Consider the following 27,156-nt stretch of genomic DNA (forward strand, 5'->3'; position numbering starts at 1 on the left):
TATCAGGCTCTTAAACAAAGTGAAGAAGAAAATACCAGGATCCAGCCATCATTTACCAAACCTCTTTAGGACAGCTGCAGCCATGGTTTTCAAGGAACTTGTCTACTTCTGTGTAAATGTTACTTAAGAAGTTACAAAGGTATAAAACATGTACAGTAGATATCAGATAGTCAGCTGAACATGAGTTGTTAGCAAATATTGAGATAAAATTCTTATGGATAAATATGTCAAGGGAAGACTGTCAATTGAATATTTTCAGAAGGTAACAAGGATTGATGAGGGCAGTGCTTGTGTTGTATTGTAAATGGATTTTGGGAAGGCAGTTTGCAAAGTCCCATATAGTGTATCAACCAGAAATATGTAAATCCATATTATCCAAGAGGAAGCAGCAAATTGAATCTAGAATTGGAATTGTTTTCAAAAACAGAAGTTTTCCTGTGCCAGAAAAAAAAGGAATTGTTCAGAAGCAAAGGGTTTCCACAGCAAGCTGTATTGGGCCCCTTGTTTTATCATTATATACATCTCAAAGAAAGTCTGTAGGTAGCAGTAAAACACCCTTGGCCTGGAAAACTAAAGTAATGCCTTAAGGGGGAAGCAGACAATCCAGTGGCAGTATTGAGGAAATAGCAATATTCTCCACACTTCAAACTATTCCTGCACAATGTGGAATATGTTAGTGCACCTATAAATAATCTAAAGATCATTGAACAATTATTGCTAATTAAAAATAAAAATACATCTGAAACATTTTTAAACCAAGTTAATTTATCCAAAATAAATCTGCTTACTTGAGTACCTCAATGAACTTTCCCTTCTTACACTAAATCCAATCCAGCACCTGCTAAGTTGACATATTTTCCCAATTGGAATCTAATGTTGGAGTCCAATAGAGTATATCCAGGAACTTCAGAACAGACTCTGACAGTGGTAGTTCTGGCATTATAGCTGGAACATTACTGAACAAGTTGCAGGCAATCATATTTAGAGATACTGCATGGTAACTGATCCTTCTGGCCCACGAGCCCATATCCCCCAAATACACCAATTAACCAGCAATCCCCATCCATTTTTGAAGGGTGAGAGGAAACCCACACAGACATGGGGAGAGCATACAAACTCCTTATAGACAGAACTGGATTTGAACCTGGGTCACTGGTACTGCAAATAGCATTGCACTAACTGCTACACTAACCATGCCTTTTGCTGGTTAACAACGAGCACTGACACTTTGGGCCAAAGCTTCTACTAGCCAGAAAGCCACCAGAACTCACTGGGCACCTCCTCTTGGATTCCAGTGTGAGTATGGGCATCATCTCCTCCATGCAGCTAACTCCCTGGTCATCAGCCAGGCCCAGAAGACCGCAGGGTCTCTTTGAACACATGGCCAACCTCTTTCTAGAATAGCATTGACAGCCAGAGAGGTCACATCCCCAGATGCCAATGCTCTTACTGACATATTTTTGACATTCTAACGTATTCAAAAATAGTCAGGAACTATTAAAAATAAGAATAATATTCTTTAAGTACCTATTAGAAAATGCTCTTCAAAATAAATCACACCAAAAAAAATTAAACTAACAGATTAAAAGGATCTATATCAGTGGTTCTCAACTTTTTTCTTTTCACTCACATACCATTTTAAGTATTTCTTATGCCATAGGTGCTCTGTAATTAGTAAGGGATTGCTTAAGGTGGTATGTGGGTGGAAAGAAAAAGTTGGAAAACCACTGTATTAATTGTACCTAATTGACTCGTTATGTACATGGTTTCATAACTCCAAAGGAAATGGCCCAATGACAATTTTTTTCTTCCTTTCCCATTCACATACCACCTTAAGCAATCCCTTACTAATCACAGAGCACTTATGGCAAAGGGAATACTTAAAGTGTTATGTGAGTGGAAAGAAAACAGTTGAGAACCACTGGTCTATGTCATTCTTGCAGAAGCCATTAATTTTCAATGTGACAGTTGTAATGCACCGGATCTAATATGGCAAAGGTTTAGCTGGCAGATACCCTGGTCTATAAAGGAAATCAGAAGTCTATGCTGCCCGATTTGACTCTAGGTGAAGCCCACTGGCACAAGGCATGTATTCCAGGGCTAGCATTTCACCCTTTGCTATCAGACTTTCTCCCTATTAAAGTATTTGATCAGATCTGCCATTTTGTAAGCACTGATAATTTTCTCATTTGACAGATATGGCCGAAGATTCCGAGTATTTCTAGTATTTTCTGCTTGGATTTCAGATTTCTTAAATTCTTTACACTTTTGAATTAAAAGGTCCTCCCTAACTTTGTGTATTGAAAATGTTCTATGGCTAAACTTAATGTGTTTCAGAATATTTTCTTTATCTTTGTAGACATTAGATGACAAATATTTGCAAAATGATGCAAAGGTCCAGCTGGCACTGAAGTACCTGGATTACTTTTATGCCTTCTTTTTCAATTTTGAAATGATTGTTAAGGTACTGGGACTTGGCTTAACAGACTATTTTACAAATGTTTGGACATTACTGGATTTCTTTCTTGTAGTGGTAAGTTTTATCTATTAGTTTTAATATTAACGTTCTTTCAAGAATAATTTTTCAACTGAATCTTGCTTTGATTTCTTTACAAATTGTTAGTAAAAATCGTATTTTTATTCTGTGCTCAGGCTTGTAATAATTTGCAAACATCTGCGCACCATTTCTCAATATGTAGCATGGTTGTTTATTCAGATGATATTCGTTTTCAAAGGGCAATGTGTGTGCTTTTAACAAATGTAAGATGTGTGGAAACTGCCTGGAGTAACGTCTTCTTATAAACACCTGATCCACATCTGTGGATTAGTCTTGTAGCTACAGCAGTGTATTATCTCATTACAAGCAGATGTCTTATTCAAAGTAAACAAAATTGTAAACACCAGACAAATTATTTTGATTGGAAACATATTTCAGAAAAATATGCTTTATGTCATTTAATTTAGCTGTCATACTTCTATTATGGCAACCATCGCTTTGCTTTTTAGAAAAATCTCAGCAGTGTGCATAACTTCAAAGCTGAGGGCTGATCCTGACATCTAGAAACTGAACAATATAACTTATTCACCAATTTCCTATCTGTCCCTGAAGAGGTTTATTTGCTCTGATTGGCACCACTCTCCTCTCTGGAATGGAACAAGCAACTTCAAATACAGATAGCACTGAAATCACAGAAGGAAGTCGAAAAACTTGCATTTTATGGTACCGAGCAAAAGTGCATCGGTTCATTCTAAACCAGTTTCCAGCAAAAAAAAACATTAACTCTTGTACATAATACAGCTTGTTTAAGACCATCATTTGATGTCCAATAAGGCATCAAAATATTTTAGTGGTATAATTGGAATCATGTCCAACTTAGCTGGAGCTCCCATTACTCAATGTGTTCTTTGGACTCCTACTGGAAATTTTATATCTCTAAATATTAGGTGAGGTCAGAATCAGATTCAGTTGAGATAGTCCCTCTTAAACAGGCCTTTTAGCAGACTCTATTAAGGGCTCATATATGATGACCAAACACCTGTTTAAGATCTTTACCCAACAGAAGATAAAAATATTTTCTTTTTCTTTCTATTATTGATGTAGCATCCCAAAAAATTGGGATTAGGCCAATGTGATAGTTATCAGTCAGTCTATTTTTCTAATCTAATTAATATGCTACATGCGGTTGTATCAACATTCACTGAGTGTAAATTTGATCAATTCCAAGATGCAACATATCACCACAGAGTTACTTAGAGTTCCATGATATATGTAGAAGAAACACATTTAAGAAGGCAAAATGGATAAATCAGGAAATTAGATTCTTAAGGATCTGATATACTCACATCAGAAATGCTACGGACATTTTAGGGACAGCCAGCGTGGCTTTGTGCAGGGAAGGTCACATCTCACAAACTTGACTGAGGCTTTTTGAAGAGGTGATGAAGATGATTGATGAGAGTAAAGAATGGATGATGTCCACATGGATTTTAGTGAAACATTCAACCTGGTAGGCTGATCCAGAAGATTAAGGCACAGGGGATCTGTAGAGACTTGCAGATTGGATTCAAAATTCTCTAGGTCATATAACTGGAAATGGTGGAGGGATGTTATTCCGACTGGAGGTATGTGACCAGTGGTGTGACATCGGGATTAGTACTAGGAGCTCTGTTGTTTGAGGTATATATAAATGATTTGGTTAAAAACGTAGATAGGCTGATTAGTAAATTTGCAGACAACATGAGAATTGGTGCAGCTATGGATAGTGAGAAAGGTTGGAAATATGAGCAGAGAAATGTCAGGTTGACAAGTGTGACATGTTCCACTTTGAGAAATCAAGCATAAGAGGAAAGTATGCAGTTGATGTCAGGACCCTTAGGAGGAACCTTGGGATGCCAGTCAATAGCTTCTTGAAAGTGGCATCTAACACAAGTAAGTAGGGTGTTAAAGAAGTGTGGCATACTTGCCTACATTGGTTGGGCCATTGAGTATAAAAGTTGTCACATCATGTGGCAACTACATAAGTATAGTGTCCTCCTCTGGCTGATGCCTGGATTAGAGAGTAATAACATAGCAAGAGGTTGGATAAACGCGAGTTATTTACTCTGGAGCCTCGGATAAAACTATATAAAACTATGAGAGACATAGATAGAGTAGACAGTCAGTCTTTTACCGGGGGAAAATATTAAATACTGGAGGGAATAGATTTAGGAGGGGGAAAGTTTCAAGGAGATTTGTGAGACAAGATTTTTTTTAACACAAGATGTGGTAGGTGCCTGGAATACACTGACAATAGAAATTTTGGAAGCAGATATTTATGACGGCATTTGAACAGCCACATAAACAATGTGGAGGCAGATTTGATTGGTTTAAATTGGCAACATGGGCCATAAGGCCTCTGGCTTATGTTTTATGTCCATGTTTTATGTTGAACTTCATTATTCTGATGAAAGGAATGGCAGATGGAATTAAAATTTGATAACTGTGAGGTGTGCATTTTGCATGCCAAAGCAAGGGAAGACTTGCAGAGTAAATGGTAGGGTCCTGCAGAGTGCTGTGAAGCAGAGAGACCAGGTGCATAGTTCCCTGTAAGTGGTATCACAGGCAGACAGGTTGGTGAAGAAGGCATTTGGAGCACTTGACATCATCCATTCTTTACCCTCATCAATCATCTTCATCAAAAAGCCTCAGTCAAGTTTGTGAGTTGTGACCTTCCCTGCACAAAGCCACACTGGCTGTCCCTAATATATCCATAGCATTTCTGATGTGAGTATATCAGAGTTGGAATGTCAAGTTACAGGTAATATAGGTAAAAGAAGTTGATTAGCCCATATTTGGAATATTATGAACAGTTCTAGTTGCCCAATTATAGAAGGATGTCCATAAGCCGAAAAGGACACAAAAAAGATCGACAAGGATGTTGGAGTTATGAGGAGAGGCAGGATTAGTTGAAACTAGAGTGGATGAGGGTGAGGGGGTCATTATGAAGTTTATAAAACCATGAGGGGAAGAGATAAAGTAAATAGTTTATTTTTTCCCTTGGAAGGGGAATCTAAAACGAGAGGGGATAAATTTAAAGGGGAACTGAGGAGCATCTTTTTTCACACAAAGAATATGAAATATCTCTATCTGTGAATGTAAATCTTTGTAGCTCTATGAATATTTATACCTACTTTCCGTACAAACGTGCAAATAAACTTTAAAAATTATAAATATCTTACAAAATAATAGTTGATTTTTGTAAGCTGATTTTATGCAATCATTCATAACCCTGTCAATGGTCAACAATATGCTTATTATGTTCTTCCTTGCAGATTGGATGGCTCAGTATGTTAGGCAGCAGCATTCAAGCCTTTAAATCCCTGCGATCCCTCAGAACATTGCGTGCTTTGAGGCCTTTACGAGCCATTTCTCGTTGGGAAGGAATGAGGGTCTGTAATGTTTATCTTTATATCATGTGCAAAGTTTTAAATAATTTGGAAAAAAAATAACTGAAGTTGTAAAGCTCTGACTGGCATAATGTTGTAAACACGCAGAAGCCAAAATTCTTCTTGGCAAAACAGGCATGTTCACTTTGATATTCAGTGCCTTTGGAATTGAGCTATTGCAGTGAAGAATTAACATGGGCAATTTTTCATCAAGTCAGTGAAGTCAGGCTCAAACTAATGACATGCTCTTGAAGGTTGGGGAACCACCACTGAGCTGAAGTCAATTTCTCCAGTCTTATCTCCTGATGTAATATATTCATTTCTGGTACAATTTTCTTACCATGTTAAAATAGTTTGAAAATTGCAGCTTAACCCATATTTTTTATATATTTTGTTGTTTTCTCCTTAACAAATAAACTCAGGATACCCGAAAACATGCTTGATCTACTCGACATGAAAATCTTCAATGCACCACAGTTCCTTCAGAATATTGTGTCAATGCTGGACATACAAGGAACACACATCTGTTTCTTCTACCATTTACCTTTTCCTCCATGGGTGCAGATCTAGCTGTGGTGTGAAAGATGTTATCTTTCAAATAAAACATTAGTTTCCTGTTTTGTACCATTCTCTGCATGACTACCCCAATAAATATTCCTCTCATGATCAAGCAGGTACTTTGTTGTGCACCATTCATGCAAGCTGACCGCTTTCCTAGCATCATGAGTTTCCTACAATTCTTAGGTCAGTTTTACAATTCAAAATTTGGAGCATAAATGGAAATGGAACAGAGTTAACTGTGCCTGAGTTAATGATACTGCCTAAAATTACACAGACGATACTACTTCAAGAAGAGAGGCTCTCATGCTGCTTACAGCACATCTCAATTTCAGTGAAGCAATTTATTTATGAAGGACAGAAATGACATTATTTGTTTCTTTACGTGTCCATTTTGAAATTAATATAGATAATGTTAAATTTATACAATTATTGTGCAAAAATGTGACTAAACATAATACTGTGGATAGTGGAAATCTAAAATGAAATCAGGAAATGTTAGAAATACTCAGCAGATTAGGTATCATCTGAGAATTCATTGACTGAGCTGTTGTAAGTTCTCTCTCCACATAGCCTTGCTGCTTATTTGTTGTATTTTGTGAATTGAACCCCCTTATACTTAACCAGGAATCTTTACTGTGAAGTCTGTGTTTTCTTCATATGTTATGACTACAATAAATACATATGAAGTTGGCAGAGTTAAGCAACCAACAAAAGGCCCTTCAACTCATTTGACCCATACCAACTACTGTGCTATCTGAGCTGGTCCTATTTACCTGTGTTTGGCCTAAATACCTCAAAATACTTTCTATCCATGAAAAATATCTAAAATCTTTTAAAAATTCTAATTATCTCTGCCTCTACTGCTTCATCAGGCAGTTTGTTCCATGTACCCACCACTCTATGTGGGGAAAATTAGGGGAGAGCACCTCTGCGTAAAAAATCTGCCTCTCAGGTCCCTTTAAAACTTTTCCAACTCACATTAAACTGATGCTCCCCAGTAAATCAAGTTAGAGGATGTGACAATAAATGGAGATTTAGGGGACAGTCCATGGTAGAGCTGAGTGAGGTTATCCAGTTACTTCCAATGAATTTTCCGTCAGTTTATGTTGAAACCTTCAATCCATAAAGCATGAGGCATGCATATAGAATGGAAAGAAGTAACAGTAATATAGTTTAGTTCAAGTTTATTTGTCACATTATACTGTATAATGAGAAGGGTTCTTCTTCCACCAGTCCAACAGGTTATTGCTAACATCCATACAGCCAGGCAAAGAGCACAATAAGAAAGGCAGCATCATAGCACTGTTGTGGGGTCTGTTCAGAAGCCTGTGGAGAAGAACCTGTCTTTAAGCCTGTTGGTGCATGCTTTCACCCTCTTGAGCCTTTTGCCCGATGAGAGGAGGAAGAGTGCATGTCCTGAATGTGATGGGTCCTTCAGTAGGTTGGCTGCCTTTCCCAGAGAGTAGGAGATGGTGAGGAGGAAAGGCTGAGTTATGTTCTGACTTGCATTCTCTACCTTCTGCCGCTTCTTCCAAACTTGAGTATCTCCATACCAAGCTGTGATGTATCTGGCAAGTATGTTTTCAATGATGCAGAAAAACATAAGAAATAGGAGCAGGAGTCGGCCATCCAGCCTGTCAAGCCTGCTCTGTCATTCAATGTGATCATGGCTGATCTGATGATCGGCTTATCTCCACCTGTCTGCCTTTTCCCATATCCCTTAATTCTCTTACTATGTAACTATCCAGCCCTATCTTAAATATATTAACTGAGGTTGCCTCCACCGTTTAAATGGGCTGCAAATTCCACAGATTCACCACCCTCTAGAACAGGCAGCTTCTCCTCATCTCATCCTAAATTTAATACCCTGAATCATGAGGCTACTCGCCCAAGTTCTGGTCTCCCCTACCCATGTAAACAACTTACCTACCTCAATCTTATCTGAGCCTTCCATGATTTTATATGTTTCTACAAGATCCCTTCTTATTCTTCTAAATTCCAGTGAGTACAGTCCCAGGTGACTCAACCTCTCCTCATAGATGAATCCTTTCATCCCTGGAATCAACCTGGTTAAACTCCTCTACAGCGCCTCCAAAACCAGTACATTTTTCTTCATGTAAGACCAGAACTGCATGCAGTCCTCCAGATGTGTTGCAGCATAATCTCCCTGCTCTTAAATTCAATCCCTCTAGCAATGAAGGCCAACATTCCATTTGATATCTTGATAGCCTGCTGCACCTGCAAACCAACCTTTTGCGATTCACGCGCAAACACTCCTAAGTCCTTCTGCACGTCAGCATACTGTAATCGCTTGCTATTTAAATAGTACTCCGACCTTCCATTCTTCCTTCCAAATTAGATAACCTCATATTTGCCAACATGGTACTCCATCTTCCAGACCCTTTCCCATTCACTTGACCTATCTATATCTCTCTGCAGGCTTTCCGTATCTTCTGCACAATTTGTTTTTCCACTCAATTTAGTATTATCACAAACACTACACTCTGCCCACTCTTCCAGATCATTTATCTAGACCATGGATAGTTGCAAACTCAGCACCGACCCCTGTGGCACTCCACTCACAGCCAAATGCCAACCAGAAAAACACCCCTGCACCCCAGTCTCTGCTTTCTATTGGTTAACCAATTCTCTATCCATGATAATGCATAATTCCTCAATTCCAAGCATCTTATCTTTTGTATAAATCTTTTATGCAGCACCTTATCAAACGCCTTCTGGAAATCCAAGTAAACAACATCCGCCTGCTCCCCTCTATCTTCCATGCTTATTATTCCTCAAAGAACTCCAGTAAATTTGTCAAACAGGACCTGTCTTTGCTAAATCCATGCTGTGCCTGCCTGATGCCTCACTATTTATTTTTAATGATGGTTTGAAGCATTTCTCTAACTATAGATGTTAAACCAACTGTCCCTGCCTTTTGCCTACATTCTTTTTTGAAGATTGGCATGACATACACTTCCAATCCATCTGGACCTGCCCAGAGTCCAGAGAATTTTAGTAAATTATCACCAAAGCCTCAACTCTAACTTCTGCCATTTCTTTCAGCAGGGAATTTATCTATCTTTAGACCCTCAAGTTTTTTTTGGACTATTTTATTTAAAATTTTATCCATGCATGTAATCATAACAAAATACAAAATATGATCATCAAATATTAACATCAGATCTATTAGACGAGGTAGTATAAACCCCCAAGCTCCCAAGCCCCTCCTCCCCAACAATAAATCTCCAAGTAAAGAAAAGAAAGAAATAGGTAAAAAGAAGAAAGAAGCAAGAAAGGAAAGGAAATAAAGAAAGAAAAGTAAGTGAGAAAACTGATCTGATTGCCCACCACACGGTTTTAACCATTTACATTTTTAATTCTTCCAAAAAGTTTAGGGAAAATATCTATAAATTCATACCCACAATTTGTAAATATGAGCACCAAATTTTCAAAAATACATCATATTTATTTCTTAAATTATAAGTAATATTCTCACGGGGAGCGCAACTATGCATTTCTGTGTTCCATCGTTCCATATCTAGATGAGAGTCCAATTTCCAAGTAGTAACCAATGCATTCTTTACAAATTCTTTTTGATTTATAGATAATTTAAATTTTGGTCTTATTCCCTACAATAATACCTAGTAAAAATAACATTGGATTTTGTGGAAATTTAATTCCTGTAACCTGTCCTAAAAAAAGTTCCCAAATTTATCCAAAAAGGACTCACTTTAGGGCAGGACCAAGTAGAATGTAAAAAAGTACCTCTCTTCTGGCCACATCTAAAACACTGATCTGATGAGTCTGGCTTCAATCTATTTAATTTCTGTGGCGTAAGATATAATTGATGTAGAAAATTATATTGAACTAATCTATACTGTAACAGGCCACAGAACACGCCATGCCCGAAGCAGCAACCAGACACTGGGAGCCCACAGCCCACACAGCTGGCCGAGACAGGCTGCGCTCTTTGAAGTCGGCGCCTTACTCATTAGCATACAGCTGCAGTGCCCCATTCTGATGGGCTGGCCAGCAGCTGCCAATCGGGTGGAGCTAGGGAAGCAGCCACACCCGGGGATGAGAGAGGCTTACTGATTGGCCTAAACAACCAATCCCAGGAAACTGATCATAATCCCACCAGTCGGGTGACATGATAACATCAGAGATGGGCTTCTGGGCCCTTTATAAGCAGAGCTGCCAGCACAATAAACCAGTATTGAATTCCCTCCCGTAGTGTGTGTCTCTTCTTTGAGCATAACCGCTCCAGCAGTAGCAGCCACTACAGTGGTGATCCTGACTGGTCCAACCGGCATCATGGACCTGAAAAATGAGTGACCAACCTGCAATCAGTGAAGGTCTCATTGAAGCTGCCCAGCTTTTGGACATCATAGCTACAGGTGTGGTTCCAGCAAGTCCAGGCACAGTTCTTCATATGGAACATAGCCGCTGATGGCACCCGCTTCTACTAAACGGTCGGCGCCCTCGAGCAGGACATGGTATAGCACACATTACTGACTTCCTCCAGAAACCTTTGGAACAAGGGAAGTATCAGGCCATCAAGGAGCTACTAACCCAAGCTTTTGGGCTTTCATGGAGCATGCACACAGACCGTTCTTGGATGCTGTTGGTAGGGATTTCAAGTTTGTATACATCTACCTCTGATTGCAAGCCGTGACCGTGCTGAACATGCCACTCACATCAGACAATTTTGCCACAGGTTGTGTGAGTTTGGCCTGACAATTAATCTAGCAAAATAGCAGTTGAGCAAAGACTCAATTGACTTTTTAGGTCACTGGATCGACTGCCACGGGGCTAAACCACTACCTGACAATGTAGAGGTCATTCAAGTGTTCCCCAAGCCTACAACAGCAAGAGATCACTGGCATGGTGATTTTTTACCGCAGATTCCTGCCAGGGGAGGCTCAGATCATGAAACCTTTATTCTCCCTTATGACCGGTACGAAGAAGGTGATTTTGTGGAACCAAGAGGCATCTGATGCATTCCAGACAAAAAAAGACACCCTGGCTAATGCTGCCATCCTGATACACCCTGAAGCTGATGTCCCCACTGCTCTCACAGTGGATGCCTCTGACACACCAGTAGGAGGTTTCTTAGAACAGTGGGTGAGTGGTCACTGGCAACCCCTTCCATTTTTCAGTAGACATTTGCAGGCACCTGAACTGAAATATAATGTTTTTGATTGAAGAATCCTGGCATTGTACCTGGCAATCAGACATTTTAGATACTTCCTTGAATTTTTACAGACCACAAGTATCTCTCCTTCACCTTCACTAAGGTTTCCAACTCGTGGTCAGCCAGGAACAGAGGCACATTTCAAATCTTTCAGAATTTTCTCCTGACGTTCAGCATATTGTGGGAAAATCCAACATGGAAGCTGATATCTTGTCACATCCCACATTACAGGCAGTACACACCTCAACATCTGGCATTGACTATAAAGCACTGGCTGAAGCACAAGCAGCGGACAAGGACATTGATACATATCACACTACAATCACCAGCCTTCAGTTGGAGAACGTACAGCTTGGCCCTGGGGAGCAGACCGTCCTGTGCGAAACATCTATGGATAAGCCTCGTCCCATCATTCCCACTACCTGGAGGAGGAGCATTTTTGAGGCCATACACAACCTGGTACACACTGCCATCAAAACAGCCATCAAGATGATTGCTAGTCGATTTGTCTGGCATGGCATTCGTAAAGAGGTCAGCCAATGGGCCAGGAATTGTACATGGTGCCAGACCTTGAAAATCCATACACACACTAAAGCCCCTCCCCCACAGTTATTTCAGCTACCACAACACCATTTCAGCCATGTCGACATAGATCTGGCGGGCTCCCTACCAATATCCAGAGGCGCACACTACTTACTGACTCTAGTAGACAAGTTAAGCAGATGGCCGGAAGCCATCCCTTTGCTAAAGACCTCTAAAGAAACGTGCACCAGGCCCTCCTGCTCAACTGGGTGCTAGATTCGGGGTTCCAGAGCATATAACCTTGGACAGGGGCTCCCAATTTACCTCCAGCCTCTGGTCTAATCTTGCTAACATCCTGGGTACTCAACTCCACCATATCACCCTCAGGCCAATGGCTTGGTGGAGAAATTCCATCAACACCTTAAAGCAGCTCTCATGGCCAGACTTAATGGCCCTAACTGGGTGGATGAGCTCCCATAGGTACTCCTGGGGATCCTGGCCATTCCTAAAGAGGACCTAGATGTTTCTGTGGCCAAAATGGTGTATGCACACCATTAGTGATTCCAAGGGAATTCCTGGGTGCCAAAGACACTGGGAACAATTTCACTGTGGCTGCCTTGTCCTGCCCACGGGAATGCCTGGGCACACTTGCCCCGACACAACCAAAGCAGCCCGGCTCACGGGCAACATTCATGCCTGAAGAACTTGAGATTTATAAATATGTTTTTGTCAGATGCGGGGCACATAGACCCCCCCACTACAGAGACCTTACAAAGGCCCATACAAAGTTATACGACGCAATGGGTCAAAATGTTTTTTGCACATTGGGGGGGAGGGGAGAAACAAAACTTTCAACCTGGAACTCTGACCACTCAATCCATGACCCACTCCCATACCAAAGGGATAGGCCTCCCGATTCAGGGTGGGGGGGTGGGTCATGTAACAGGTCGGCGAACATGCCATGACCAAAACGACAACCTGACACCGGGACCCCACGGCCTACACAGCCGACTGAGATGAGCTACGCTCTTCGAAGTCTGCACCCAACTCAGCAGCTCGTGGCTGCAGCACCCCACTCTGATGATCTGGCCAGCGGCAGTCAATTGGGTGGAGCTAGGGAAGCAGCTATGAGAGGGGTTCACTGATTGGCCACTCCCCAGATAGCACTAAACAACCAATCCCAGGAAGTGGATCATAATGCCACCAGTCAAGTGGCGCGATGACGTCAGAGATGGGCTTCTGAGCCCTTTAGAAGGAGAGATGCCAGCACAATAAACCAGTGTTGAAGTCACTCCCATGTAGTGTGTGTCTCTTCTTTGAGCGTAACCTCTCCAGCAGTAGCAGCTGCTTCATACCTAACATTTTTTTGTATTTGTCATATTATCTCAACATAGCTCTGACCAGTTTTGTTCATCAATATTAATGTTTAAATCCGCTTCCCATCTCTGTCTGGACCTATGGATCCCCCGCTTAGGAACTCCCTTTTGCAATAAAGTCTATGTGATTGAAGAAAATTTCTTTATGCGTTTAGTATGATCTCTTTAGTGATAGCTATTATATCCAGGTCCTCAAATCCCATTGGGTGGTGTTTATGGGGGAGTCTATTTACATAGACAATGGAAAGCATTCACAGATCTAATGGAGAAATTGCAAAAATCGTTTATACCGGTTTGGCATAAAAATAAACCAAAAAAGGTGACTCAACCGTGGATAACAAGGGAAATTAGAGACAGCATTGGGTCCAAAGAGAGAGCATATCAATTGGCCAAAAAAAGTACCGCAACCGAAGACTGGGAGCAGTTCAAAATGCAGCAAAGGAGGACAAAGGGATTAATCAAGAGAGCAAAAATAAATTATGAAAGTAAGCTTGCGGCAATTATAAAAACCGACTGCAAAAGCTTTTATAAATATGTCAAGAGGAAAAGATTGGTGAAATCCAGAATGGGGAATAAGGAAATGGCAGACCAATTAAATTCTTACTTTAGTTCTGTTTTTACAAGAGAGGATACAAATAACCTCCCAAGGATGTTGGGAAACATAGAGACTAATGCAAGGGAGGAACTGAAAGAAATCAGTATCTCTAAGGACATGGTCTTGGGGAAATTGATGGGATTGAAGGCAGATAAATCCCAAGGGCCTGATAATCTACATCCTAGGGTACTCAAGGAAGTGGCCATTCAGATAGCAGATGCTTTAAGAATTATTTTCCAGAACTCGATAGACTCAGGATCAGTACCCATGGATTGGAGGGTAGCTAATGTTACCCCACTATTTAAAAAGGGGGGTAGAGAAAAAGCGGGGAATTATCGACCGGTGTGTAGTGGGCAAAATGATGGAATCCATTATTAAGGATGTAATAGCGGAGCATATGACTAGCAGAGAAGGGATCGGACGGAGTCAACATGGATTTACAAAAGGTAAATGGTGCTTGACAAATCTATTGGAATTCTTTGAGATGGTGACAGGTAAAATAGATGAGGGAGAGCCAGTGGATGTGGTATACCTGGACTTCCAAAAGGCCTTCGATAAGGTCCCGCATAAACGACTGGCTTACAAAATCAAGGCTCATGGGATTGGGGGCAAAGTATTGATGTGGATTGAGAACTGGCTGGCAGGTAGAAGACAGAGAGTTGGGATAAATGGCTCGTTTTCTGAGTGGCAGGCGGTGACCAGTGGGGTGCCACAGGGATGTGTACTGGGACCCCAGCTGTTCACAATTTACATTAATGATCTGGATGAGGGGATTGGATGTAATATCTCCAAATTTGCAGATGACACTAAGCTAGGAAGAGGGGTCAGGAAGCTCCAGTGTGATTTGGATAAATTGAGGGACTGGGCAGATACATGGCAAATGCACTACAATGTGGATAAATGTGAGGTTATCCACTTTGGTAATACAAACCGGAGGGCAGATTACTATTTGAATGGCAATTGATTAAGAGATGGGGAAGTGCAGAGAGACCTAGGGGTACTTGTACATCAGTCTCTGAAGGCGAGCATGCAGGTACAGCAGGCGGTTAAAAAGGCAAATGGTATGTTGGCCTTCATATCAAGAGGGTTTGAGTATAGTAACAAGGATACCTTACTGCATCTGTACAGGGCCTTGGTGAGACCACACCTGGAATATTGTGTGCAGTTTTGGTCACCTTATCTAAGGAAGGATGTTCTTGCAATGGAGGGAGTGCAGAGGCAATTCACCAGGCTGATACCTGGAATGGCAGGAATGACTTATGAGGAAAGATTGCGCAAATTGGGATTGTACTCCCTGGAGTTTAGAAGATTGAGAGGGGATCACATAGAGACCTATAAAATTCTGGCAGGACTGGACAGAATGGATGCAGATGGGATGTTTCCAATGATGGGAAAATCCAGAACCCAGGGCCTTGATTTGAGGATAATAGGCAAACCATTTAGGACTGAGATGAGGAGGAATTTCTTTACCCAAAGGGTGGTGAATCTGTGGAATTCATTGCCACAGAGGGCAGTAGAGGCAGGTTCATTAAATCTATTTAAGAGGGAATTAGATATATTTCTTCAGTATAAGGGTATTAAAGGTTACGGAGAGAAGGCGGGGACGGGGTACTGAACTTTAAGATCAGCCATGATCTCGTTGAATGGCGGAGCAGGCTCGAAGGGTCGAATGACCTACTCCTGCTCCTATCTTCTATGTTTCTATGTTTCTATGTATCACACCCAAAACATCTGTCTTTGGCATGTTCAACATGTCCTCCTCCATGAATACTAACACAAAAGCCTCAACCGTTTCTTCATTATCCAATATCAATTCTCCTTCTCATCTTCCAAGGGTCCAACATTTACTTTAGCCACCCTTTTTTGCTTTATATAATTATAAAAACTTTTACTATCCATTTTTATATTTTGTGCAAATCTTTTCTCATAGTCTACCTCCCCTTTCTCTATTGCTTGCTTTGTGGTTCTTTGATGCTTCTTAAAGGTTTCCAACTCTTCTACTTTCCCACTGCTCTTGGCAACTTTGAACACATAAGCTTTTAGTTTGATGCCTTCCTTGATCTCCTTAGTTCTCCAAGGCTGGCTTCCCTCACCCTCACTGCCCTTGCTTTTAACTAGAATATACTTTTGCAGAGCATCGTGAAAAATCGATTTGAAAGTCCTCCACTTTTCCTCAACTGTCCCTCCATATAGCCTGCGTTCCCCGTCTACCCTGGTCAATTCCTCCCTCATCCCCTTGTAGTTTTCCTTGTTTAAACATAGCATACCTGTTTTAGATCGAACTATTGTACCCTCCATTTGTATGGTAAACTTAATCATACTGTTATCACTCTTTCCAAGAGGATCCCTAACTACAAGATCGCTAATTTTACCTGTCTCATTGTACAGGACTAGATCCAAGATAACATGTTCCCTTGTAGGTTCCATAACATACTGTTCAAGAAAACCATCAATATGCTGTTCAATATGCATTCTATATTGTCCATCTCAAGCTTGCTTTGACCAATCTGATTCACCCAATCTGTAGGCATGATAAGGTCCCCCATGATAACTGCTGTTCAATCCTTTCTTGCCTCCAATATTTCTTTGTTTATTGCCAGTGCCTCTGTAACATTGTTATTGGCCCATTGACAACTCCCACCAATGTTTTTTTCCAAGATTCCGCCCTGCTCCAGCTCCCTCAACAGCCCCTAAGGCTAGAGCTGGATGAGGTCCTCACCCAGGATGAGACATATAAGGCAATCGAACAACTGAAAAGTGGCAAAGCAGCAGGTATGGATGGAATCCCCCCAGAGGTCTGGAAGGCTGGCGGCAAAACTCTGCATGCCAAACTGCATGAGTTTTTCAAGCTTTGTTGGGACCAAGGAAAACTGCCTCAGGACCTTCGTGATGCCACCATCATCACCCTGTACAAAAACAAAGGCGAGAAATCAGACTGCTCAAACTACAGGGGAATCACGCTGCTCTCCATTGCAGGCAAAATCTTCGCTAGGATTCTACTAAATAGAATAATACCTAGTGTCGCCGAGAATATTCTCCCAGAATCACAGTGCGGCTTTCGCGCAAACAGAGGAACTACTGACATGGTCTTTGCCCTCAGACAGCTCCAAGAAAAGTGCAGAGAACAAAACAAAGGACTCTACATCACCTTTGTTGACCTCACCAAAGCCTTCGACACCGTGAGCAGGAAAGGGCTTTGGCAAATACTAGAGCGCATCGGATGCCCCCCAAAGTTCCTCAACATGATTATCCAACTGCACGAAAACCAACAAGGTCGGGTCAGATACAGCAATGAGCTCTCTGAACCCTTCTCCATTAACAATGGCGTGAAGAAAGGCTGTGTTCTCGCACCAACCCTCTTTTCAATCTTCTTGAACATGATGCTGAACCAAGCCATGAAAGACCCCAACAATGAAGACGCTGTTTACATTCGGTACCGCACGGATGGCAGTCTCTTCAATCTGAGGCGCCAGCAAGCTCACAACAAGACACAAGAGAAACTTGTCCGTGAACTACTCTTTGCAGACGATGCCGCTTTAGTTGCCCATTCAACGCTTGACGTCCTGCTTTGCGGAAACTGCCAAAGTGTTTGGCCTGGAAGTCAGCCTGAAGAAAACTGAGGTCCTCCATCAGCCAGCTCCCCACCATGACTACCAGCCCCCCCACATCTCCATCGGGCACACAAAACTCAAAACGGTCAACCAGTTTACCTATCTCAGCTGCACCATTTCATCAGATGCAAGGATCGACAATGAGATAGACAACAGACTCGCCAAGGCAAATAGCGCCTTTGGAAGACTACACAAAAGAGTCTGGAAAAACAACCAACTGAAAAACCTCACAAAGATAAGCGTATACAGAGCCGTTGTCATACCCACACTCCTGTTCGGCTCCGAATCATGGGTCCTCTACCGGCATCACCTACGGCTCCTAGAACGCTTCCACCAGCGTTGTCTCCGCTCCATCCTCAACATCCATTGGAGCGCTTTCATCCCTAACGTCGAAGTACTCGAGATGGCAGAGGTCGACAGCATCGAGTCCACGCTGCTGAAGATCCAGCTGCGCTGGGTGGGTCACGTCTCCAGAATGGAGGTCCATCGCCTTCCCAAGATCGTGTTATATGGCGAGCTCTCCACTGGCCACCGTGACAGAGGTGCACCAAAGAAAAGGTACAAGGACTGCCTAAAGAAATCTCTTGGTGCCTGCCACATTGACCGCCGCCAGTGGGCTGATATCGCCTCAAACCGTGCATCTTGGCGCCTCACAGTTTGGCGGGCAGCAACCTCCTTTGAAGAAGACCGCAGAGCCCACCTCACTGACAAAAGACAAAGGAGGAAAAACCCAACACCCAACCCCAACCAACCAATTTTCCCCTGCAGCCGATGCAACCGTGTCTGCCTGTCCCGCATCGGACTTGTCAGCCACAAACGAGCCTGCAGCTGACGTGGACTTTTACCCCCTCCATAAATCTTCGTCCGCGAAGCCAAGCCAAAGATTATTCCTAAGCACTTCCCAAATGGACTCAACATTTTGCTCAACATCTTACATTATCTCTCACTCATTTCATCCTTAACTAAGAGTGCTATCCCCTCTCCCCTTTTTGCTTATCCTTCCTTATGACCTGATATCCTTGGATATTTAATTCCCAATCCTCTCCACCCTATGACCACATTTTTTTTAATGGCCATTGTACTGATTTGTGCCACTGACCTTGTTTTGAATACTATGGGAATTCAGATAAAGTGACCTTATATCTTATGCTTTTAAAATCTTTGCCTCTTTTGCCCGTGAATTTTATCCCCTCTACTGTTGCTTTTCATCTGTAGAAGTTGTTGAGGGGCATAACGAATTTCTTTATTCCAAAGAACCTGAAGCTATCTACTCTTTCCACTCCAATGCCATCAATATATACCTCAATCATGATAAATATAAGATCCCATTCATAATGTTACTTACTTCTTGGTCACTGGACCCTATTTGTGCAGAGACAATTACTTTTGTTTTAATCAGGTTTTGAAGAAAATATTTTACTATTTAATCTGACTGATGAAATTCAAAATAACATTTCAATCCATCGTTGGTTCACTCCCTTCCCCTGCTTTTTCATTAACAGTGCATTGATTTGGTTTGACATTATTCCTGATTTCTTTGACTCCCTGCACTGTTCTCACCATGAAATGCATGATTCAGGCTTAAAAAAAGATTTTGTCTTTTTGTCATTTGTAGCAAAATCATAAATGCAATCTTTATACATGTGTTTCTAATTCCACTGACAATGGAAAAACCTTCTTCCCATTTCTAGAGAATTATGGTCAAAAGTCAACAATCTATCATTCCACGGCCCAGTGTGTAATGGTGCTCCAACACTTTGTGCCACCACAATGCCCTCAGCTTGACAAATGCTTTTGTTTGACCACAGTTTACAATGGACTCATGTTGAGTGCATGTTCTGTGCAGCAGATGAAATCTATTGAGGTTCTATGACTTGTTTGTGCAGCTGGTTTTGGGGTTAAAAAGTCTACATCTACAGCAATTAAGAAGGTTTTACTGATTGCAGTATCATCAATGTTGATGATAAATTTGCTTCTTCATTATTTTAATACAGAATGCTAAAAAGAAAACAAAAATCAGTTGAAGAGCACAGGAAGTGGACTAATAAACAAAGAAAGGCAAGCATTTGCTAGGTTTAGTCAGAATGTTCTAGGCCAAAGATGTATAAAAAGTGAGAATGATTCTTCGCCTGAGTTGTTGCCTTTCATGGCATACTTTCAGAGAAGAGTGGATGACTCCATCTAGACATCAATATCTTTCCCATCTCCAACATCACATTGCTCTTACAGTCTATTGCCTAGACTGAGCAATGATTCATCCATTACCACTTCAGTGTAGATAACTGGATAGAGGACATTCTGAAGTCAAGAAAGGTAATTTCTAATTTTATTTATTGATTTATTTCTGTTGTTTCTTTTGGAAATCAGATGCTGGTATACCTATTGAGTTCTTCCAATGCAAATTTCTAACTCTGAGGTCCTATTTCCCCCCAACTTTTATTGAAAGCAGGAACTCAGTTGAATAACAGTGTTGAATAATAATGTGTACCCTTATGCAGATCACACTGCTTCTCCGTAACAAAGGCATACAAACTATTCACTGTCTTTTTACATGAAATGTTGTAGCACGTTGTGAGTGAACACAGCGAAAGGAACTGAAGACATAAGCTGAGAGCTTGGTGGTTACAACTGCCTTTAAGCCCAACTCTGGTTCTGTCCCTAATGTCTCAGCGCTTGCGTCACAATGAAATGAGTGCGCACGCACCCTTCCGATCCTGTGACGCCATCTTTGCTGCGGCTGTCCCACCACCCACACATAACAAGAGGGGCCGGTTCGCAGCTGCAATCATGTGCATCACCACATGACCCACCCACCCCCCCCCCCCCCCCATCGCGGGTGAGGTGTTTTGTTTCAGCAACCGACCTCTGCCCGCTGGTGGGAGGATCTGTATTGGCTGGGACAAGTCCAAATGGACTGGTTTCAAATGGTCCAGTGTGAATAACTCCTCATTGCCCCTAATGTCAAGAGTGAATGTTGGCGCATTTCTGTGTAGCACCTTGTATGATCCCTCATCAGATCGCTGAAGGAGAGTCCTGTGTGCGCTCCTTCGCACGAATGCATACTCACAGAAGGACAAATCCAGGGGGTAGTTGCAGGGTGGCTGACCACGTGGCGATGGCGATGGTGGTGCAAGAGAGTCCAGTTTGTCCCACAACCTCTCGCGGAGGACTGTGTTGTCAGTGTCCTGCTTGGTTGCTAGAGGGAGGAACTGGCCAGGGACTGCAATCGTCTCAACATGGAGTAGTTCAGCAGAGGAGGTGCTGAGGTTGTCCTTGGGCACTGTGCATATCCCTAGGAGAACCCAGGGTAGTTTATTCACCAAGTTATGCTTTTTGAAGCATGCCATCAGCGCTGATTTGAGGCCCATTGGCTTGGGGTTGATAAGCCGTGGTGCAATGCAACTGGGTGCCAAGGAGCTTGGAGAGTTCCATCTACAGGGCAGAGGTGAACTGCACCCCCGGGTCTGTCGTAATATTTGCCGGGACACCAAAACAGAAGACCCAGGAGGAGAGGAAAGCCCTTGCGCACGCTTTTGTGGAGGCATCCGGAATGGGTATGGCCTCCGGCCAACGAGTGAACCTGTCCACCACTGTCAGCAGGTAGCACAACTCTCGGAAGATTGGCAAGGGCCCAAATATGTTGATATGGACCTGCTGGAACCTGTGGGCTGGGGCCTCCAAGTTCTGAAGTTGATGCTTGGTGTGCTCCTAGACCGTGGCCGCCTGGTAATCTGTGCAGGTCTTCGTCCATTCCATGACCTGCATTCACAGGCCGTGCCATATTAATTTTGCATACACCAGTTGCACTGTTGTGTGGATTGAGGGGTGCGACTGACCAAGGATTATGTCAAAAATTGTCCTTCTCCATTTGGCGGGGATCAGCAGCCAGGGTTGGCCTGTGGAGACATCACAGAGGAGCATAGTGCTTTTGGGAGGTCTTGGAGTTGCAATCCCATGATTGCAGTTCTGAGGCTGAGTGTCTCGGGGTCGTCTCACTGTGCACGGGCCAGATCATGATAGTTGATGCCCTGCAACATTCCATTGACTGCTGGCTTGGAGAGTGCATCAGCAACAACATTGTGTTTCCCTGACAGATGTCGAATAGTGGTGGTGAACTCAGAGACATAGGATAAGTGCCTCTGCTGTCGTGTGGACCATGGGTCGGAGGATTTAACGAAGGCAAAAGTGTGCAGCTTGTGATCGAAATAGGCAGGGAATGGACGCCGCTCTAGGAAGTAGCAGAAATAGCGGACAGCCAGGTAGAAGGCGAGAAACTCTCTGTCAAATGCACTGTACTTCAGTTCGGCTGGGCGAAGGTGGTGACTTAAGGTGAGGGACACCATGAATTATCCACAAACTGTTCAAAGACAGTGCATACTGCTGTGTCGGATGCATCGACTGTGAGAGCCCGTTGATACATCCATTAGCGGGATGGGCTAGTACCATTGTATGCACCACAGCCTCTTTGGTCTCTTCAAAGGCATTGTGTGCTTCATCTGTCCATGCGAGCTCCTTCTTTGAGTCTGGCATTAGGGTGAAGAAAGGATGCATAATCTTGGCTGCCACAGGGATGAATCTGTTGTAAAAACTTACTATGCCCACGAACTCTTGCAGCCCCTTCAGTGTAGTTGGTCTTGCGAACCGTTGAACGGTGTCCACCTTGTCGGGTAGAGGTAATTCTGTAGCCCAGAAAGTCTATTTCCGTGAGACCAAACTGGCACTTCTCCAGATTAATTGTGAGGCCAAACTGTGCAAGGCGGTTGAAAAACTGGCACAGGTGTGTCACATGCCCCTCGGCCGAGCTGCTGGCTATCAGGATGTTGTCAAGGTAGATGAAAAGAAAAGGCAAGTCCCTGCCAGCTGCATCCATGAGGCACTGCAATGTCTGCTCCATATTTTTCAAACGAAATGGCATGCGGACGAACTCAAACAGGATGAATGGGGTGATGCTAGCCATCTTCTGGATGTCATCCAGGTGCACAGAGATTTGGTGGTACCCCAGGATCAAGTCAACTTTAAAGAACAGTTTTACCCCATGGAGGTTTGCTGCGAAATCCTTGATGTGGGGGATTGGGTAGCAGTCTGGCATCGTTGCCTCGTTGAGGTGCCTGTAGTTGCCACAGGGTCTCCAGCTGTCATTGGACCTGAGCACTAAGTGGAGGGGTGAGGCCCACGGGCTATCAGAGCAGCAGACGGAACCGAGCTCTTCCATGTGCCTAAACTCTTCCTTGGCGAAGTTGAGCTTGTTTGGAGCTAGGCAGCAGACCTGAGAATGCAATGGTGGGCCAGTGGTAGCGATGTGATGTTGGACACCGTGCTTCAGCGTGGCAGCCATGAACTAGGGGCTTAGAATGGAGGGAAAATCTGCGAGGAGTTGGCTGGACTTACGGAGGTGAGCTGGACGGCTTGTTGGACATGCTGAGGGGCATGGTGTGGAGAGTCTCCACATGGACCACCTGTCTGCCCTGGAGATCCACAAGTAGAGAGTGTGCCCGCCAGAAATCAGTGCCCAACACCGGTTTGTCCACTGAGGCCAGTGTGAATGACCATTTGAAGGTGGCATCGCTGAAACCTATAGAAATTCACCTCTTGCCAAAGGTTCTGATGGTGGTGTTATTGGCATGGCGCAAGGATGGGCTGTGAGGTCTCATGCACGTCTCGAGTGGGAATATGACACATCTCCACCCCTGTATCTATGAGGAACCTGCGGCCTGAGATGCCGTCCCAGACTTGAAGAAGGTTGTTGGGCCAGCCAGCTGCCGCAGCCACTAATGGTAGCTGGCCCCGTCATTTCCTGGAAACGAGTATGGCTGGCGGCACCTGCATGCAGATGCACTCCAACATTGGTGATAGAAGGACCATTTGGGATCTGACATTTCTATTCTATTCTGGAGCTAGATTTGGGCATTGTCCTTGGCGGTGGCTGTGTAACGCGGTTGACCGAGTCTGTGGCTTCACGCTTGGAATAGTAGAGAAAGTCTACGTGTGCCCCATCTTTGTGTGAGTCGCTGAAATCCATGTTGGCTTGATGTCTTTGAGCATCTGCTCGAGGAACACCTACTCTAACATGAAGCAGGGCTTGTGACCTTCTGCCAGTGCATGCATCTTGTCCATGAGGGCAGAGGGGTCCTATCACCTCAGTCAAGGAACTTGGTGGCTCTCTTGTGCCGTGAAAGGCCTTACGTACTGATGAGATGGTTTTTAAGAGCCATGTATTTACCTTCCTCTGGCAATGCCTGGATGAGGTCATTGACTCACAAGGCAGCTTCCTGGTCGAGCGAGCTGACAACGTAGAAGTATCTCGTCAAATCGGAAATTGCCTGTTGGATCTGAAACTGGGCCTCTACTTGGCCAAACCAAGTGCAGGGCCTGTTCGTACAGAATGTTGGCAGCTTCAACACAATGGTGCCTACAGTTGCTGGTTTCATTGTGTCTAGTCTTCAGGATGTGGAGACTTGTCAGGGTCACCAATGTAATGCATTGTGAGTGAGCGCAGCAAAAGGACTGAGACCACAGGCTGAGAGCTTGGTTGTCACAACGGCTTTAATTTGAATCTCGCGCTGCAGCCTTTAAGCCTGACACCAGTCCCACCCCTAACGTAGCAGCATTCGCATCATGATGACCAGAAGTAACTGTGCCACAACACCATCCTTGCCGTGGCTGCCCCACCGCCTGCACATAACAAGTGGGGCCGGTTCGCCGCTGTAATCATGTGCATCGGCACACAGTTACGTTTTAGTATTGACATAGGTTTGTAAATTTAACTTCAGTCAATCTCTTGGGTTTTTTTTTATTGTCTGTAAACTGCACCCTGATATGACCACTCCAGGCACAACAAATTCCGGTGGTTCATTTCCTCAGTGAGACCTCATCCACATCTCCTCTCACATTTGTTGCACAGTTGCACCTTAGTCTTAATAATTGTATATATATTACATTTAATCTTCATTTATAACTTTCATACTGTTCAAATAAACCTCAACACATGTTAATAACTTGAGGTAAATCACGAAAATCTGTAGACACTGTGATTGAAGCAAAAACACAAAATGTTGGAGACACTCAGCAGGTCAAACAGTGTCCTTTATGTAGCAAAGGTAAAAATACAGAACCAATGTTTCGGGCTGGAGCCCTTCATCAAGGTATGAGAAAATGCCGGCAGGGATCAGAACAGGAATCAGAACAAAAGATATGGAGGAAGGGGTGTGGTAAAGGCAGGAGATGATAGGTGGAAGGGAGAGGACAGCAGTGATCAGGGGAAGGAAGGATGGGAGTGTGGGTAAGGGAAGAACTAACAAGACAGGAAAAGGGGAGGGGAAAGAAGGCAAGCAACTTTAGCACAAAGCAGAGAATGCAATGTTAAGGCTGTCTGGCTGGAGAGTGTCCAGGCAGAAAATAAGGTGTTCTTCCTCCAATCAGCGGGTGGTCAGGGTGGAGAGTGCATAAAGCCATGGACAGAAATGTTAGTTTGGGAGTGTGACTCAGAATTGAAATAGTTGGCTACTGGGACGTTACTATTGTGGAGGATGGAGTAGAGGTGCTGAGCGAAGCAATCTCCCAATCTGTGACCGGTAAAGAAGGCCACAAAGGAAGCACCAGATGCAGAAAATAAGTCCTGTGAATACACAAGTGAATTGTTGCTTCACTTGAAAGGCCTGTTTGGGGCCCCAGACCATGGTGAGGGAGAAGGTGTGGGTGCAAGTGTTGCTCCTCCTGTGGCCAGAGGAGAATGTGCTGTGGGGTGGGGGGGGGGGCGATAGGTGGGGAGGAATGAGTGCATGAGGGAGCAGTCCCTGCGGGAAGCCGAGAAGAGAGAAAAAGGAAAAATGTGTTTTGTGGTGGGATCCTGTAGTAAGTACCGGAAATTCCAGAGGATAATGTGTTGGATGTGGAGGCTGGTGGTATGGTAGGTGAGGATGAGGGGGATGCTATGTTTGTTGTCTCTGGGGGCAGAGGGGCCCAGGGCAGATGAGCAGAAAGTGGAGGAGATCCAGGTAAGGGCTGAGTTAATGATGGTGGAGGGGAAGCTATATTTGTGGAAGAAGACAGACATTTTGGAAAATCCAGACTGGAAGACCCCATCTTGACAACAAATGCGGCAGAGATAGAGAAATTGTAAGAAGGGAATGGAATCCTTTGGCGGGGATAGGGTGTGGGTGTAGTCAAGGTAGATATGAGAGTTAGAGAGTTTGTAATTTATGTTGGTGGAAAGCTTGTCCCCTGAGATGGAGACAGAGAGATCCAGGAAGGGGAGTGTCTTATCGGAGATGGACCTGGTGAGTTTGAGATCAGAGATTGGCCACAAGGTGGATGAAGTTGACAAGCTCATCATGGGTGCATGAGGCAGCCCCGATTTAGTCATTGATATACCAGAGGAAGATTTGAGTGGTCTTGCCTATGTCGGCTTGCAACATGGATTTCTCCACAAAGCCCACAAACTGGCAGGCATAGTTGGGACCCATACAGGTACCTATAGCTACTCATTTGATTTGGAGGAAGTGAGGACAAGTTCAGCCAGGCAGAGGAGGGTGGTGGTAGAGGGTGACTGGTCTGGTCTTTGGTCAAGGAAGAGACAAAGTACTTTAAGACCTTCTGTGTAGGGGATAGAGGGATAAAGGGATTGGAATCAATCGTGAAGATAAATGTGGTCCAGTTTGGGGAATCTGAAGTCATTGAGGAAATGGAGGGCATGTGAGGTATTGTGGATGTAGATGCAGAGGGACTGGACCGGGGAGAAAAGATAGAGTCAAGGTAAAATGAAACTATTTCAGTGGGGAAAGAGCAGGAAGAAACAATGGGTCTACCCGGATGGCTGGACTTGTGTATCTTGGGTAGAAGGTAGAAATGGGCAGTACAGAGGTGGGAGAGAATGAGGTTCCTGGCCATGGAGGGGAGGTGACCAGAGGTGATGAAGTTGGAGATGGTGGCTTGATGTGTAGTGGTGGGGTCCTGTTGGAGGGGTTGATAGGAAGAGGTTTCTGAGAGCTGTCAACTAGCCTCAGCAAGGTAGAGGGCAAAGCATCAGAACACAACAGCACCACCCTTGTCTGCAGGTCTGATGGTGAGGTTGGGATTATTGCGGAGAGAGTAGAAGGCAGATCATTCTAAGGAGGTGAGAATAGAATACGAGAAGGAGTTGGAATAACTCAAGAGTTACTATAATCATGAAAATCAAACATTGTATTTCATACATTACTGGACATCAAGAGCTCATTTTGACAATCTCTACTAGTTAAGGCTCTTCTACGTCCTCACTCTGACCTTTTTATTCCTTGCTGTCCCTTTTTGACAGGAGGAAAAAATCATCTCCTCTGATTTGCCTTTTCTAGATAATCTCCAATGCTTTTAACTCTGCCATGATTGTTTTAA

The 27,156-nt window shown here is 43.5% G+C and overlaps 1 protein-coding gene across 1 annotated transcript in view; it reads left to right on the forward strand.

Annotated features, from left to right (window-relative positions):
• The window catches only part of LOC138757273 (sodium channel protein type 4 subunit alpha-like), a 234,419-nt gene that overhangs the window by 108,779 nt on the left and 98,484 nt on the right, over window positions 1-27,156 (forward strand). The window contains exons 16-17 of the mRNA XM_069924321.1: window positions 2,360-2,533; window positions 5,812-5,928. Coding sequence (XP_069780422.1) covers window positions 2,360-2,533; window positions 5,812-5,928 — 291 coding nt within the window. The remainder of the gene's footprint in view (window positions 1-2,359; window positions 2,534-5,811; window positions 5,929-27,156) is intronic.

Source organism: Narcine bancroftii, chromosome 3 (genome assembly GCF_036971445.1).
Source record: "Narcine bancroftii isolate sNarBan1 chromosome 3, sNarBan1.hap1, whole genome shotgun sequence".
NCBI classification, from domain to species: Eukaryota; Metazoa; Chordata; class Chondrichthyes; order Torpediniformes; family Narcinidae; genus Narcine; species Narcine bancroftii.